Below are 18,390 nucleotides of genomic sequence, written 5' to 3' on the forward strand. Positions count from 1 at the left end.
TCCTCTATAATGTTAAGGTCGCCTATAATGATATGATTGTAATGGGGTTCTATGTATTTTTTATATTTGTTTTTCCTGGCAGTAATAGGGTTGATCTGTGGTGTTCATGTTAGCAATGGTATTTTTATAGTTACATATGGCCATCCCTATTGGCTTGTTGTATTTGTTTCTGATTTCTATGTTGATGTTTTTTATAGGAAGGTATGTCTTGGTTTACGTAGCCGAGTGGTCATGAGCGGGAGTGCAGTAGCACATGCTCTTTCAGTAGACAGGGGGTCAAGCCCCTGACTGCTAAATACGGTCGATCTGCCAACCCGCACTGGACCAGCGTGGCAGATTATGGTCCATTTCCTTTAGCATGAATTGTTGAGGAGGCTTCCATCTTGCAGTGGGTTGATAATGGCTGCAGTTTACTTTGTCTTGGTTTTATTTATGATATCTCTGATGTCGACGTAGTCAAATGAACAATTAAGGAATTTTATAATGCAGTATTCTTTTTTTGTTCTATCTGGTTAATCAATTCCGATTCTGAATTTAAATATATCTTCTAAAGTATGGATGAGATGTGTGTTCTGGATATTGAGTTTTTGATAAATCTTGCTTAATGCTTTAAGTTTACTGATTTTAAGAGCAAATATGGTATTGTGTATGGTTTTCACGTTGATGGGATCACTATCCCATTCTGTAAGAAGTTTATCAAAGTCGTTAAGATTTTGTGGCCCACCCCTGTTGTAGTCCCTGTGTTCTTGCTTAATTTTACCATTTTTTATCCCATTAATGTGCAAGTTTTTAGTTAGTTGAAAGATGGTATATGTACATTGTCTGGGGCTAGTGTAAGTGAAATTTCTGCCATTGAATCTATTGTTTAGTCCATATGGGTAGAGGGATTTATACTTTACATAATTTCTCTATATGTATAATTTTTTACATAATTTCTCTTTTGGCAGTGTTTTCCATTATTGCTAGCTTGGCTATAGATATATTAGTTAAATTGCGTTTTTGGAAGCGTCTGAGTTCTATTACGTTGGTATATTTGTCTGTAGTGTTGGAGCTGCTGTCTTTGGTGGGATTTTCGCCATATTTCTTTATTTGTGAATGGTGAAGATTTAATCTTATGTGTAACTCTGTACTGGTTTGCCCTATATATTGAATTCCACATATTTTACATGTAATTAGGTATATAACATTTTTTTTGTATGGCAAAAAAAATGGTGTATTATCGGAGGTTTGCTGGTGCTGGTATGCATGTATGGACATGTTTTGCATAGTTTACTGTTACATTTTTTAAATTTTAGTTGATTCTGCTGGCATAGACTATCTATATAGTTATCAGTGTGTGGGAAGAAGTTAAAAACTTTAGGTCCATTGGATTTCGATTTATTCACTTGTGGTGTGGCGGCATTGCATGCTATATGACTGTTTTCAGGAAATGTCAGGTCCTGTGTGGTCATGTCTATACCTGGGGTACAATTTATGCTGCGATACCCATGCAGCATGTTGTCCCTATGTGTAGTATTATTCATTGTGTTATAAGAAATTATAAAGTTATGATGATATACGAAAATATAAGCCCCGGTTCCATGTTAATACACTTTACTTCCTTTAGTGATGGAGTTTTTTAAGTTTCTTGTATAATTTTGATTAAATTTATAATAATTATTAATTCTAATTATTAGCATCATTATCACTGTAGCCCAGGAGCTGACAAGCAAGGCTGGGTACTAGTAGAGTCAATTATATTGTATTCTTACTGAAGATTATAAAAATTATATTTGGTAAAGTTTACTGTGTGTGTGTAAAGAAAGAAAAAAACAAGAGGAAAAAATGACTGTGAGTGTAAGTGGCTGCATAAGCAAAATCCAACAATATAAATATATATAAGGAATATGTATCTAAATTTTGAAAAATATTAAGTATAGGATAAATACCGCCAAATTTATAAGTCAATAAATAAATTTAGACCGGCACCACTTAACTGCACAGAGGCCAAAAATGTGTGAAATAGCACTACAGTGACATAATAAACCAACCACAAAAGAAAACTAGATATATAGGACAAACGAAAATAGATGACCATTGCATCCAGTTTCATCAGAGGACACCCTGATACAACAGCAGTGAGCAGTACTGCAATTGCAATATAATGCAAATTACTTCAACATACAGGAGAAATATTGAATGAAATGCCAGCCCACTGAAGCAATAAAATCCAATCACAGAGGCCCTAATGCAGTAACAGTAAGAAGAACTTACTGATAGAGGACCGTATGAGCAGGGAAAAGCAACTAGCACTCACTACACCCATTAGAAATAAATCTGTAAAAATATGTTTGGAGGAAAAAAACGAAAAAAAAAAAAAAAGAAAGGTGACTGCTAAAGTAAGTGGCTGCATAAGCAAAATGCAACATGTCACAATTTCTAGAAACAATATATTAAAAAAGGGGTGGGGGAAATGAGCATAGAAACAAATAATGAAGACAGAAATAGAAATGAAAGGAAAGTGGAAGGAATACGTATCTGAAATTTTGAAAAATATTACTTATAGGGCAAATACAGCCAAAGTTATAAGCCAATAAATAATAAATTTAGACCAGCACCACTTGAATGCACTGAGGCCAGAAAGGTGTGAAATATCACTAAAATGATACTCAGAGGGCCTTCGGATATCCAGGGGCCCTCTGACGAGGCACTGAGAGGTGAAAATAAAACAAACAAGGGCAAAATTTTCACTTTTATAAATGATTCCCGAACTAGATGCCATAAATTCAAATTATGGTGGGAGAGTTTAGACTGGATTGCAGGAAGTTTTCTTTTAGCCAGTGATTAATTATTGGAATAAGTTGCCTCGATGGGTCGTTGAGGCTAACAGCTCAGAAGTTCAAAGCTCAGCTGGATAGACACCTACCTAAGTGAAGAGGGATTCCACTCGATGATTTATTAATTTTTGTTTATTTTTTTTATTTGGTTTTTTTTTGTTGGCCAGTGTAACAAAAGCTCAGGGCTTCCTTGCACGAGACTAGGACTAATACTAAGGTTCTTCATCCACCTTTGCATATAAAACTTCGATTAATTTTCTAAGGCTATAGATAAAGAGAGTTTAGTGATCAAATGCAAGGCTAAATTAGCACAACTTTAAGTTGACTATGCTTCTTACCCATGTGGCTGCTATGATAATTTTGTTCTCTCTATATTTTAAACTCCTCTGACCCTGTACCTCACCAACCTATCTTGAGGTACAGGTTATAGGGTCAGAGGAGTTTACAAGATAGATGAAAATGTATTAGAAGGCTTATATAAAGATCCTAATCAACTTACTGGGAAGGAAAAAAATAGTTGCCCCCATGTGTCTTCAATAATTATGGATTGGATGGTACATTGATTTATCTACAAACTAGAAGCATATCTGTGGGCATGCCTTTAGTTTGTAGATAAGTTGATGCCTTATATGAATCTGAAAAATTGCTTTTAGTTTTTGTTTTTTGCACAATTTATGTGTTTTGGATTTTGATTTCATAAGTGTACTAATCTGTACTCCAAGGAGCTCATTGTGAAAGACACCAATTCTTGTGAGCAAAAAGCTAATTATCTAACTAACAAAATCAGCTTACCTAGACATCAAAATGTTAATCTTCCATCCATAGAAAGTGATATTTATAACAAATGAAATGCATTTAATTTCCAGGTAGCTAGCCTCACCCTCCCAGTATTTTGAAATCTATGCAAACCAATGTCATTCTTTCTCAGCATTTAAGTGTCTCAAATATCTAACCTAAAAACACTGCAAAAAAAAATCCTTAGCAAAAGCGAATTTAAATCTACATTTATGAAGCAACATTAGCAACTATTTATTAGAATAGTAGAACAGAATTCTTTGTCACTTTTCTTGGCACTACAGGGAAAGATATGAACGACATTAATCCACTGGATGTGAATAACCATTGGAGCTGTTTGGATTGCTGGCAAAATGCTTAAATAACTTGCATCTACATTTATGCACGAAGAAGTTCTTGAGGCTGGAAATACCAGAAGTATAATGAGTTACAAATGATTTTGTGATAATTCAGAAAAAAGTGGAGAAAATATTGAAGCTTAAAGTAAATAAAGCATCTTGGGCTAATGAAACCTATCCAATTATATTAAAAGAAACAGCAAAAGAGGTAAGCAAACCTTTGGCCATGTGAGGGTAACCTTGGAGTCCGGGAAAGTCCAGATTGCAGATGTCTGCAGTCAGTGATTAAAGAAGTAGACAGAAATACAGTTTCATAGAAATCATTCATTTGTTAAGGTGGGATCTTGTCTGGCCAGTCTGATGTAGTAACTATGATATGCTACTGTGGTGTAGTAACTTTGTTGAGGTTGTCACAGACATTCTCTCAGATATGCCAGACAAGCTGTACTTGCTACCTGGGAGTCTAAAATGCTGATGGAACTGATATTCGGGTGACACTCAAGTCAAGTGGACCCAATTTCGGCGAAGTCCAAACAGTCTGTGACAGCCAAATCCTCTGCTTGCACCTTCACGATGGTGGGACTGTTAGTAATCCTGGGTATAACCTCCATGCACAAGTACATGGTGGGTGACCACCCAGGTGTGAACCAACATAAGTAGGGGTCGAGGTGTGGCGCACACACCACATGGAGGAATGCCGCCCCTCTATGTTACCAGGCAGTACTAGGTGGTAGATGACTCATCAACCAGTGAAATACCACCACTTTGCTTATTGGAGGCTTGAAGTGGTGGAACCCATGTTTAGTCTCTAGAGCTAAGTTCCGGTCAACCCTTCCCTATCTCTTCCATCATGCAGTATGATTGATGACTTTTGAGGTTATGATGAACGTCGTGGCGAGATCCAATATTCCTTACATTTCGAGGTTACAGCTCTAAAATGGTGTTCGCAGGCCGGCCACTAGTTAGTACACCGGACTAAACCCATTGGTAACTCTCTAGGAAGCTTCCTGATCAGCTAGTGTATAATCTTGCTACCTCTACTCTGCCAGATAGTGACTGGAGGGAGTCAGAGTAGTGTGTATGCGGGGAGCATTGTCGAGGCCACGTTATGTCAAGGATCTGGGTATATTCTTACCACATGTACACCATATCCAAAAATTTCATTACTTCATACAGCATGTCCCGCCTACTTTTTCTTACTATTGAATACACCATGAATTGTCAAACTAATAGAGCAAGCTTATCTGCCAAAAGATCTAAACCTCCCAAGGACTTTCTAATTCATTTCACAAATATACGTGGTCTCAGTTCTAATCTCAACGATGTCCATTTCCACTTGCAGTCTGCCAAACCCCATGTACTTTTTCTGACAGAATCACAGTTATCGGTTGATTCATCTACTGCTCATCTCAGATGCCCAAATTATTCGCTGTATGATTCCTTTCACCTCAAAGTTGGTACTTGTGCATATGTCCGTTCTGATATTCCCTGTCAGAGACTTGGCAATTTAGAATCTCCTCTCTTTGATCTTCTCTGGCTTAATCTCTCTACCTCATTGTGTCAAATTCATCTGCTGTCTCTACCGTTCTCCCAACTCCACTAATCACTTGGAGCTCTTTGACTTCCTCTCTTTGCAACTTGACTTTCTCCAGTCCAACTTTCCCAACAGTGAAGTAATTTTCCTTGGTGATTTTAATGTTCACAACTCCAGCTGGCTTCCGTTTTCTAGTCACACCGACCCAGCAGGTCGAGATGCTGAGGCTTTTGCAATTACTAATGACCTAGCACAGATTGTTCATTTACCTACAAGAATACCGGACAATCCTAATCATACAACCAATAAGCTTGATCTTTTTCTCACAAACAACCCTTCTAAGTACACAGTCGAAGTGAGAGGTCTTTTAGGCACTTCAGATCACAACTTGGTGATTGTCTCTTCTCCAATGGAACCTTTATCTCATGGCTATTCCCAACCACGTGTTGTTTGGCATTACAAGAATGCAAAATGGGATGACCTGTGAGACTTCTTTTCTTCTTTTCCTTGGTCGGATTACTGTTTCAAAACTTCTGATGTCAACGTTTGCTCAGATCGTGTCAGTGAAATTATTCTTGCAGGAATGGAATCCCTTATCCCACACTCCACTTTAAAATCTCGTCCTTTATCTAAACCTTGGTTTTCCAATAAATGTGCTAAGAAGGCTGTCCAAGAGAAGAATGTTGCATATCGTAATTGGCTTGTTTCTAATTCTTCAGTTTCATTTTCTGCCTACACCAAAGCTCGCAACAATTGTAAAGCAGTTATTAATCAATCCGAACTAGAGTTTGAACAGGCTAAGAGTAGGAAACTTGCTTCTTGCCCTAATGGTAGCCGAGCATTCTGGTCTCTTGCCAAAGCTATTGGCCGCAACTTTTGCCCATCTCTGCTCCCACCTCTGTCCAAACCAGATGGTTCTGTTGTCACTTCAGCCAAGGATAAAGCTGACCTGCTAGCATCCCATTTTTCTTCCAGCTCATGTATTAATGATCTTGGTAAAACACCTCCCACCATTCCCAACACGCTCCATTCAATGCCTCCTGTGGTCTTCCGTCAAAAGGATATCAGAAGGATTTTGATGAATCTTGATGCTAAGAAACTCCAGGTCCTGATGGTATTTCTCCACTTCTTCTCAAAACCTGTGCTCCTGAACTTACTCCTATTCTTTGCCGCCTTTTTTCACTTTCTTATTCCAGAGGTGTTTTTCCTTCTGCTTGGAAATTTGCTCATATCCAGCCAGTTCCTAAAAAGGGTGACAAATCCCTCCCATCCAATTATCGTCCCATTGCAGTTACTTCTACTCTTTCTAAAGTAATGGAGAAATCAATTAACCGCCAACTCTTAAACTACCTAGAAACATTTCGTCTGATCAACGATTGCCAGTATGGATTCCGTCAGTGTCGATCCACTGGAGATATTCTGGCTTATGTTACCCATTTATGGACTAATTCAATGGAAAGGTTCGGTGAAACACAAGTAGTTGCTCTTGACATCTCAAAGGCTTTTGATCGTGTTTGGCATAAAGGTCTTCTAAACAAGTTTCCATCTTATGGTTTGCCAACTGTTTTTAGTAATTGGTTATCCAGTTTTCTCTCTGATCGCTCACTGAGGGTGATGGTAGATGGCTCTCTGTCTTCTAACTTCTCCACTAATGCTGGTGTCCCCCAAGGTTCAGTTCTTTCCCCCACTCTTTTCCTCTTGTATATCAGTGACCTTCTTCCATTGACTGGAAATCCTATCCATAGTTTTGCCCATGATAGCACATTGCATTCAACTTTCCATTTTGAGAAACCTTGTCCTGCTCAATCAGCTTCAACTTCTCACAAATCTGCTACCAATTCCTTAAATGCTGATCTTCAGGTAATTCTCCAGTGGGGCAAAGACAACTTAGTTGATTTCAACCCTTCTAAAACTCAGTCTTGTCTTATATCTCGCAAAAAGGATTCTTCTGCTCCTATGCTTATCTTTAGTGACACTCCGATTCCTAGGCAAAATGATATATCTCTTTTGGGGATTACCCTGACTTCTAATCTCTCTTGGCACAAGCACATTACAAATATTGCTTCCTCTGCATCTAAAAAACTTGGTTTTCTCTTTCGCTCTCGGCGTTACTTTTCTTCCAAACAGCTGCTCACTCTGTATAAATCGCAAATCCGCCCTGCCATGGAATATTGTTCCCACAACTGGGGTGGTGCCCCCAAAACCTCTCTCAGGCTTCTTGATTCCATTCAGAAGAGGGCAGTTAGGTTAATTAATGATCCATCTCTAACAGAGTCTCTCCACTCGCTTTCTCATAGACGTACTGTTTCCACTGCATGCCTCTTCTACAGATACTTCCATGGGCACTGTTCTTCTGAATTGGCTTCTATAATTCCTGCTCTCTCTTTCAAAACAGTCCGAACACGTGCCGCCACCAGCCAACATCCATTTACTGTCCAACTTCAAACCCACAGAACCAACTTTTCATCTTCCTCATTTATTCATTCAACTGCCATTTTCTGGAACAACCTTCCTTCATACGTATTTCCTGAAAATTACAATCTACAGAAGTTCAAGTCCAATGTCAACAAATATCTTCTTTCATCTTCTCAACCTCCACCCCAAGCACGGTACTAAGTACTATAGGTTCTAATACCTCTTGTATTTGGGGTTCACATAAAAAAAAAAAAAAAAACTGAAATGCTACTGTGGTGTAGTAACAAAGAAACTAAATGTAAAAAATAATATCAACATCATACTGTACTTGATTTTAGTAAAGCTTTTGAAACTATTCCACATAAGACTGCTGTACAAATTAGAGCACTGTGATATTAGGAGAAAGCTACTACTATGGATAAAGGAATAGAGTGGCAGGAAGTGGTCATTAATAGCCACTGTTCTTTATGAACTAATGTTGTTAATGGAGTTCCTCAGAGTATACGTTAGGCCCCATACTGTTTTCAGTATATATTGATGAAGGCTTATAAAGCTTATTGTCTAAGCTTGATAAGCCTTCATTAATTGTTTGCAGATGATACTAAGATTGGCAGGTGGTTAATTACAGGTTTTTTTTTTTTTTTTTTTTTTTTTTTATTTGTATAGGTGGTCCCAGCTAACTTTTGGCCACCCTGCTGGGCAGTGTGTAGATATCATACTGTAAAGGTCTGTCAATGTGGTTTATATATACCATAGTGTGGTGGTGGGTTTCATGTTGTGCAACTGGCCATTTGGCCCACATGATTGCAGGACATGTAATTATCTGGTTTCTCTCCTTGCCCCATGAGGGGGGCAAGCCAGGACCTACTACCTAGATGAAGTTCTGGCTCATTACTTCTATAAGTCCTCCCCTTCCCATCCCACATGCTTCCTCCAGTTATTGCCCAATAATAGGGTAGAAGTATACAATAGGGGTTAAAACAATCAAAAGTTGGTCTCCCAAGAAAGATCAGATCCTAAACCAGGTACTCAAAAAAAAAAAAAAAAAAAAAGCATTACAAGTCAAAGAACAATTCCAAATTCAGATCCCATCTTACTCACAATTTATAAGTACCATCATTTTTCACAGTTCCAGTTTATTCATATACAAATAGGTTTATCCCTTTTTTTGCTACAGTTTGATCCACAAACATGGTGCAATAGGACACACTATAAAACCCTAATTTATAGAGAAATGCAGTGGACAGTTACATTATTATCCCCAATCCTAAACATTCCTGTTTCTTCTCCAAGTGCTGTGCTTTGGTGCATGATTATAGTTTAAATTAAACATATCACACTAAACTAAGCAATATTTAAGTGAAATAATAAAGCTACACTATTCTCAGCTTATATGGCAGTATGTAAATATGTGCCATAAAATTACATTTATGTATTATGCGAAAATTATTTTTATTTTGTTACACAGAGCATTAATAAAACTACAATAATGCTCTGTGTAACAAAATAAAAATAAATTTTTGCATTATGAATCCAGAGCACATAGGCCTGTTTTATTATTTATGTATTATGTTGTGCAATTACATTATAGGTGTTTTTTTTTTTTTTTTTTTTTTGCGAAAACCTGAACCATGAAAGGTATCAAAACCTATAGTACTTAGTATGTGCATGGGTAGAAGATGAGGGTGGATGCTGGAGACTGCTCTGGTGACTAAACATCGGTTTGACCACTTCAAGTCTCCAATAAGCGTAGTGGTGGTATTGCACCGGTTGATGAGAGTCATCTTCCACCTAGTGTTAAGTATTAGTACATATACATAGTGTTTATTTTATATTTGTACTAGTAGTACCGTGCATGGGTTGAGGGAGGGGATGCCAGAAACTTGATTCAAACAGAATTACACATATTGTGTAATTCTGTTTGTTCACAATATGAATTCTGTAATTCATTTTGTGTAAAATGCTTAAAATATTAATTATACATCTACACAATTACATAAAAGAGTAGTTTTTATGTCACACTTATATCAATACAACAAACAATGGTGGAAAAATTCTTTCCTACTTCAACTCATGTTTTTTTACTTATTTCCTTGATACAGTTAGAACCAGTTTCACTTACTTTATCTCATAAATAAATGCAAATAACTGCACTACTAATTTGGAGCAGAACAAAAAAAAAAAAAAAATCCAATAATTTAAGTAATAAGTTTACTTAACAGAGTTTTGCTTTTGATGGTATACACAGTATACATGCATGAAAAACTTTCATGCATGTATACTGTGTTGTCATTTATTTCACTCAAGTGCCTGTTTGTTTTTTTTATGTTAATTACATAACAGTTTTTCATGTTATGCGTTTTTTTTACATGTGCTGTCCTAAGAAATTTTTTCTTGTCATTGTTATTAGGTTGTAATTATTATAAAATAATGGATTAGCCTTTTTATTTTCAGGGATTTTTTTTAACAGTAAGTCCAGAATCTATTCTTAAAATTGGTCAGCATGCATGCAGTAATAATAAAGTCTTTTGTATGAATCTGAGTGCTCCTTTCTTAAGTCAATATTTTAAAGAACCAATGATGGAAGCCATGCCTTATGTTGACATTTTATTTGGGAATACAGAGGTAAGAATGTTATATGGGCAAAATGCATTCATGAGCATTTTGGAATAAAATGCTTTGCTCTGATAAAATTAAATAAAATTATGTCATGTGCTGAGATGCTGTTAAATAATAATCAGTATTCAATTCAGTAAAGATTCAATTCCTGTGTAACATCAATTTAAAAAACACACACGCGCACACACACACACACACACACACACACACACACAGGGTGTCTCAAAAATATTGGTACAAATGTTTAGGGGAGGTAGGTAACATCTAAAGGAATGTGAATCGCATAGGATCCCATAACTGGAAATGTCATCGTAAGTCAGTAGACGGCACAGTAGTCGATATACGAACTGTGAGCTGGCAGACATGCACCTAATGTATGGATTAGCAGAGGGCAATGGATGAGCCGCTCAATGAATTTATGGAGAACGCTTCGCAGACAGACATGTACCGGACCACCATTTGTTTGCGTGTGTGCATCAAAATTTGTGCGATTATGGGTCATTTAGAGGTAACAGGAGTAGTGCGAGCAGACCACGTTCGACTCAACTCCCGCCATGCAAGAAAGTGTGAATGCCGTCCAGAATAATCCTACTAGCAGCACACGTGCCGTTGCCTCTGCCTTAGGAGAGTCTCGTTGCAGTGTACAGTGTGTCTGGCACGACAATTCCGTACACCCCTTTCATCTCCAAAGGGTTCAGTTACTGCTCCCCCAAGATCATTCTGCACGTGTGGCTTTTGCGCAGTGGTTTCTCCAAGAAAGTGTTCAAGACTTGAATTTTCCAGCCTATGTTTTGTTCACAGATGAGGCTTATTTCACTCAGGAAGGCATTATTCAATCAGCACAATGCTCATGTGTGGGCTCGTGACAACCCACATGGTGTACGCCCCCATGCGGCACAAAATCGCTTCACAATAAATGTGTGGGCAGTACGGTCGGTGACTGCTTAGTCAGCCCATACCTGTTACCATTCCGCATGAACTCTGCTAAATATCAGATGATGCTTGAACAAGTTCTACCAGGGTTACTTGACGATGTTCCATCAAATGTGAGATGCAACATTTGGTTTCAACATGACGGGCCACCTGCCCATTATGGAAGATGTGTTCGTGACCATTTGAACAGGCATTTTGGGCGTCGATGGATTGGCCCTGGTGGACCCATTGCCTGCCCCCCCCCCCACATGCTCACCTGTTTTATCAAGCCTTGATTTCTTTCTGTGGGGGGAGCTCTCAAATCTATTGTGTATGAATCGCCTGTGGAGACGGAAATGGATCTTGTGGCAAGACTTGTCTGCACTACTGCTACTGTCAAAGAAACTCCAGGTGTGTTCGACCGTGTCCGCCAATCCATGCTGCGCCGGTGTCATGCGTGCATCACGTCTCATGGTGGAACCTTCGAGCAAGCATCTGTTGTAACATCATGAAATGCATCCATCTCGTACTCCATTGTTAATATTATGTCAAATAAATGTTTGCCACTAATTACTGTCTTGTGTCATTTCTGCTTCTTGTGCCTCTGCTGCTACTTTCCCGTGATGTTTCCGGTTATGGGTTCCTATGCGATTCAAATCCCTTTAGATTTTAGATGTTACCTACCTCCCCTAAACGTTTGTATCAATATTTTTGAGACACCCTATATATATATATGTATATTAAAAATAATAGTATATAATATTGGTGTAAATACACCATAGTTTACCCATAAATTTAACTACATAAGTAGTGTAATGGCATTGTTTGATTATATCTCATATTGTGGCTACCTTCACAACGAGATACACCAGGTATTGCACTACTTTGAATAAATAATGCTTCTCTAGTAGAGGAGACCACTGTTATTTATTCTCAGTGGGCACCACCACCACCCAGACTCGTTTTAGAGCTTATTGGCTCACTCATCGGTGGGCTGGCAGGTATCCTGATAATGCAGACATGCCATCACGGTTGTGAAGTTAATTCCACAATATGAGAGATGCCAAATAGTGAAGATCATGATAATATTTTAAAGACATTATGCCTTGTGCATTTAGTCTTTAAAATATATCATTATCTTCACCATTTGGCATCACCATCTCTCATTGCGTGGAATTAACTTCACAACCATTGACAGCATGTCTGCATTATCAGGGTACCTGCGTGCCCACTGAGAATAAATAAAAGTGGTTTCCTCTACTAGAGAAGTGTTATTTATTCGAAGTAGTTGTTGTTGTTTGGTTTTTAGGAGCATTAGCAACTAAGGCCATATTGCTCCAGAGATATGCGGTGGTCATCCCACTGACCTTTCCACATCCTCCATATTTGGTGGTTACCTGCTCGAACCCCAGTCTAATCAAGAAGTGTGTGCACGCACTGCTGCTCCTACCCACCTGGCTATGGAGGCGCCTATTCAAAGTAGTGCAATACCTGGTCTCATTATGAAGGTAGCCACAATATGAGATATAATCAAATGATGCCGTTACACTACCTATGTAGTTAAATTTATGGATAAACTATGGTTTATTTACACCAATATTATATAGTTAATCTCAACCCATAACATTATGCCTTGTGCATTTAATCTTTAAAAATAATAGTGAAATAACTTTCATGCATGTATACTGTGTTATCATTTATTTCACTCAAGCACCCCCATTTTTTTTATGTTAATTACATAAGAATTTTTTTCATGTTATGTGATTTTTACATCTGTTATAAGCAAAACTGGAACATTCTATGCTCTACTGGTAAACAGTCAATGGCTGTATTTTAAAATAAAATGTATATTTTGCCAGTGAAATTTAATTTCTAGTGCACTGTGGGCTTTAAAAAACCTCCTGCTTTCTTTGAAAAAAATCTATTTTAGCTCCTGTTTTATACAAACACTCCAACTTTTTGTTAAACATGTTCCATGCTTTTTGCTTGTTTTGGCCCAAAAACCTTCTGTTTTCCTCCTGCTTACAAATGCCTGATCTCCATCTTTTTGAAAGTCAATTTGGCAGCTATGCAGACAATTTCAGCCATTGTAAGCCCAAATCGGAGAACAGAGGCAATCACCCCCCCTCCCCCATTTACTCTATAAACTGGGTCTACAATCACTTAGAAACACAAAACAGATGGCAGTACTTAAATGTGTTAAGTGGTGCAATCATTAAACTGTGAAATGCCAAGGACTGTAACAGGTTTTTTTGTTTTTTTTTTAATATTTGGATAACAAATTTTTTTACAATGTGTTATCAGAATTTTGTGTTAACTGTATTTCACATTATGGAAGTCAAAGTGGAAGGTTCTGTTTTTTAAAATCCTAATGAAATTTGTAATACTGTCAATGGGATATAATTAACAAAACAAATGATCACATCAATTAAGTAAAACAAATGTCATGCCATATAGTGTAGTGCAGTAATTTGAATAACATTTTTCTTTTTATACCAGTGATGATTATGTAATGCTACTTTTTTTTTAATAAGGAAATCGTCTAATTTTTTTCTGAGATGGCATTGTAATTTTTTGCCACAATTGTTCAAAATTATTTACCATTTCATACTAATTTTCTCCACCTGGGTGAACATCCAGAAAGTGATGCACATTTTCTAACATTTCCAAGAATACTTAAAGTGCTTGTTGTGGATAACACTATGGTTACTATCACTTTTTCCTTGTACACTGGGCTGAACTATCCACAGTGTTGTTATTGATTAAAATTGGTGTGGTGGCATTATGGTCATCCAGTGAAATGTAATTGTCAAGTGTGATTTCCACCAACACACTCAGATAGCAGGACACACACAGCAAAAGGTCTTACATGCAAAAGATTTATCCTTATTTTCCTCTACAAAGGCATCAGACATGGGTAGAAGAGAATCCAGAGTGACAAAAATAGTTCATTTGTTTTCTGTATAACAGATCTCTGGGCAGCATGCAACAAGCAAAGGGAAACCAAAAGTTCCAAAGCTCAAAACCTTTTTTTGGTTCAATGCTACAGATAAATTTCTGCAGCAATAATTTTTGATATTGAAATTGCACTTTTTGAGTAGGTGCAAATTATGCAAGAAAGTTTTTTCCTCTTCAAGACGCCTGGTCAGCGTGAAGAGGAAAAGACCAAACCCTCCAGCAATGATAGCACAACAATACAAATGGCCCTCAGTCCCCAGCAGCTTTCACTCTCCCTCTTATGGCAGCGAGAGGATCAGAGTGGAAGCAGAGGGTGCTAAGAATCTCTGGGTGCGACCAGGCTGCCATGCACAGAAATTGAACTTGGCCTGTTATAACGTACGATCACTCATCGGTGAAGACAGGATATTAGAGCTGGAAAAGGAATTAGAAAATGTGAATTGGAATATCATCGGTTTGGCTGAAACAAGAAGAAGAAATGAATCACTTATAAGTTTATCAAGTGGAAATCTGCTGTACACCAATGGAAACAGTGAAAGGAGTGAAGGTGGAGTTGGGTTTCTGGTCCATAAAGATTTTAAAAACAACATTTTGGAATTCAAAAGTACATCACCAAGGGTGTCAAGACTAATACTCAAGATTTCTAAGAGGTACAAGCTAAAGATTATGATTTATGCACCAACATCGAGCCATGATGATGAAGAGGTTGAAGAAATGTACACTGAAATTGAGAGTCTTCTAGATGAGCAGAAAACCCACTACACTATTATTATGGGGGACTTCAATGCTAAGGTTGGAAAAAGGCAAAACAGCGCAGAAAGAGGAACTATAGGAAATTTTGGAATTGGTGAAAGAAATAAAAGAGGTGAAAGACTTGTGGAATTTGCAGAATCTCAAGGAATGTCAGTAATGAACACTTTTTACAAGAAAAGGGTGAACAGAAAGTGGACATGGAAGAGTCCAAATGGATTAACAACTAATGAAATCGACTTCATCCTCACTAACAGAAGATATATTTTGAATGATGTTACCGTCCTGAATAAGGCAAATGTTGGAAGTGATCACAGAATGGTAAGATGTACACTTGATATAGATGTAGGAAAGGAAAAAACTGACTCGAGTAAAAAATACAAAGGTGTTTTAAATAACAGAGGAGGAGAAAAAACAGTATGTACTGGAACTTAAGAATAAGTTTGAGCTTCTGCAGACTGCTCAGGACCAAGATATCGACGAGGAATATTACAACTTTCTGAAAGTGATAAAGCCCAAGAAACCTATAGGGAAACAGAAATCCAAAGAAGAAAAAATTAGTGAAGAAACACTTGTCATGATGAACCAAAGACAACAAATGAAGAGCAAGAAAAACACTGACAGGGAGAAAATTGAGTATATTGAGTTATGCAAAGCCATTAGAAAGAGACTCAGAGAGGACATAAGAAGATTTAACACAAGAAAAGTAGAACAAGCATTAAGGGAAAACAAAGGATTTAAATCAGCAGCCATGAGCAGTAATACAGAAAGACAAATGATACTGAAACTGAAGAATAGCAATGGTGTACTTATAAACAGCAGAGAAGGCATAATTCAAATAGCAGAAGACTACTATAGAGAATTATACAAGGCGCGAGGCAATGATACCAGCAGTGGGGAAGATGGATTGCAAAGTAGCAACACATACGACATACCCGATATTCTTCCTGATGAGGTAGAACATGCATTGAAGAAAATGAAGAATCGGAAAGCCCCGGGGGAAGATGAAGTTACTGTAGATTTGTTAAAATTGGGAGGAAGAGACATAACACAAAAACTGGCAAGGCTCTTCACAAAGTGCTGGCGCATTATAGCCTCCGCAGCTAATGCGCCAATAAAAACAAAACAAAAATCTTCACAAAGTGCATTAGAAAAGGTGTGATGCCTAAGCAGTGGAATAATGCAATCATAGTTTTGCTTCATAAGAAAGGAGATAAATCAGAAATTGGAAATTATAGACCAATTAGCTTGTTATCCCATATCTACAAGTTGTTCACAAGGGTCATTACTAACAGATTAGAAAGAATACTTGATGAGAATCAACCGAAAGAGCAAGCTGGCTTTAGGACAGGATTCTCAACTATGGATCACCTTCACGTAATATCACAGCTAATGGAGAAAGCAAATGAATATAAAACACCATTATGCCTGGCATTTGTGGATTATGAAAAGGCATTTGACTCCATACAGCATAAGGCAATGTTTCGGGCACTGGAAAGACAAGGCATAGATACTCCATATATTATGATTTTGAAGAAAATATATGAGAGTGCTACATCCTTTATTAGACTAGACAAAGACAGTAGCAAATTTAAAATCGAGAAAGGAGTTCGACAAGGAGACACAATATCTCAGAAGCTGTTTACTGCTGCCCTTGAGGAAGCTTTCAAAAGATTAGACTGGTCGCAGAAAGAAGTCAATGTGAACGGAGAGTACCTAAACCATTTACGATTTGCAGATGACATTGTGGTCATAAGCCATGATCCCAAAGAATTAGAGGAAAATCTTAATCAGTTATGCACAGTTAGTAAGGATTTTGGACTAAAGATGAATATGGCTAAAACAAAAGTAATGATGAACAAGTATGCCACGTAAAGGGAAATAATGATTGAAAGAGCAGTAATTGAAAAGGTGGAGTCATATACTTATCTGGGACAAGTTATTAGCTGTAATAATGATAAATGGCTGGAAGTCAAGAGAAGAATAAATTTTGGATGGATAGCATTCAGGAAATATAGTCACATACTGAAGAGCAATATCCCAGTTTGTCTGAAACGTAAAATAATGAATCAATGTATACTCCCCACCATGACTTATGGAAGTGAAACTTGGGCACTCACCAAAAGAATGGAAGAGAAGCTAAGAACTACACAGTGAAGAATGGAACGAATTATATTGGGAATCAGACTGTTAGATAAGAAGAGAAACACATGGATTAGGCAGCAAACTCAAGTAAAGGACATTCTTATCAAAACTAAAGAACTAAAATGGTCTTGGGCAGGACACATAGCTCGAAGACATGATGACAGATGGACTAAGAAAATAACAGAATGGTACCCAAGAGGAGCTAGAAGAAAACCTGGAAGACAAAGGCGGAGATGGATAGATGAAATTCATGAGTTTTTGAGTAGTAAATGGATGGCCAGTGCTCAAAACAGAAGGAACTGGAAAGTTGCTGGAGAGGCCTTCATCCTGCAGTGGATTGAAAATGGCTGATGATGATGATGCAAGAAAGGAAGTTTATACAGCATCTGCAAAAAAAAAAAAAAAAACACCATGGTTCTTCATTTGAACTCAAATCTTCTGGATCCAAATCTTCCAGAAGTTCTTGAATTTTGTTGATGTCAACAGTCCAGCTTCTTGATGAGAAGTCTATGTAGATAAAATAAAGCATCTTTCGTGTACATACGAAAGATGCTTTATTTTATGTGAAAACATCCTTGGCTTGGATGACGTTAAAGGGGTTTAGTATGAAAAGAATCAGAAGACATTAACATTTTAAAGCATTTATTTTTTTTCGACAGTTTCATGGATTTGAGGTTGCAATACACGTTCAATAGGTAATTTACTTACAGTGGGTTTGTGATAGCTAAATTATGATACTTACACTTGAGATTCTAAAGGGGGTAAATGTCTTTGAAACATAGCATCAATTATAGTTCCCTCATTAGTAGTTGATACAGATCTAGAAGTATTGAACATTGGTCCAAATTTATTTTTCTAATCAGTCAAAGGTTTGGATTGAGTATCTGCAAAATTAATGTTAATCTCCACTAAGTATCATTGGTATTCGGTTGCATTTCTTGTGAGAAAATTGTATCAATGCAGCTCCTTCAATCGTGTAAGGAAATAAAACAAAATGGATGAATTCAATGATGTGTTCGATCTTTTGGTTAGGTGAAATGTAAATGACTACTGACAATATCATTTGACCATCAGGAAGAAGACATTTGGCTGCACAAATGTCTCCAAC

The 18,390-nt window shown here is 37.4% G+C and overlaps 1 protein-coding gene across 2 annotated transcripts in view; it reads left to right on the plus strand.

Moving 5' to 3' along the window:
• Positions 1-18,390, plus strand: part of LOC150081498 (adenosine kinase-like) — a 174,350-nt gene that overhangs the window by 110,232 nt on the left and 45,728 nt on the right. For both annotated transcript variants that reach the window (XM_090379332.1, XM_090379333.1), the window contains exon 7: positions 10,353-10,523. In XM_090379332.1, coding sequence (XP_090235458.1) covers positions 10,353-10,523 — 171 coding nt within the window. The remainder of the gene's footprint in view (positions 1-10,352; positions 10,524-18,390) is intronic.

This window comes from Mastigoproctus giganteus, chromosome 8, assembly GCF_048544385.1.
Source record: "Mastigoproctus giganteus isolate SK-2022 chromosome 8, ASM4854438v1, whole genome shotgun sequence".
Taxonomy (NCBI): Eukaryota; Metazoa; Arthropoda; class Arachnida; order Uropygi; family Thelyphonidae; genus Mastigoproctus; species Mastigoproctus giganteus.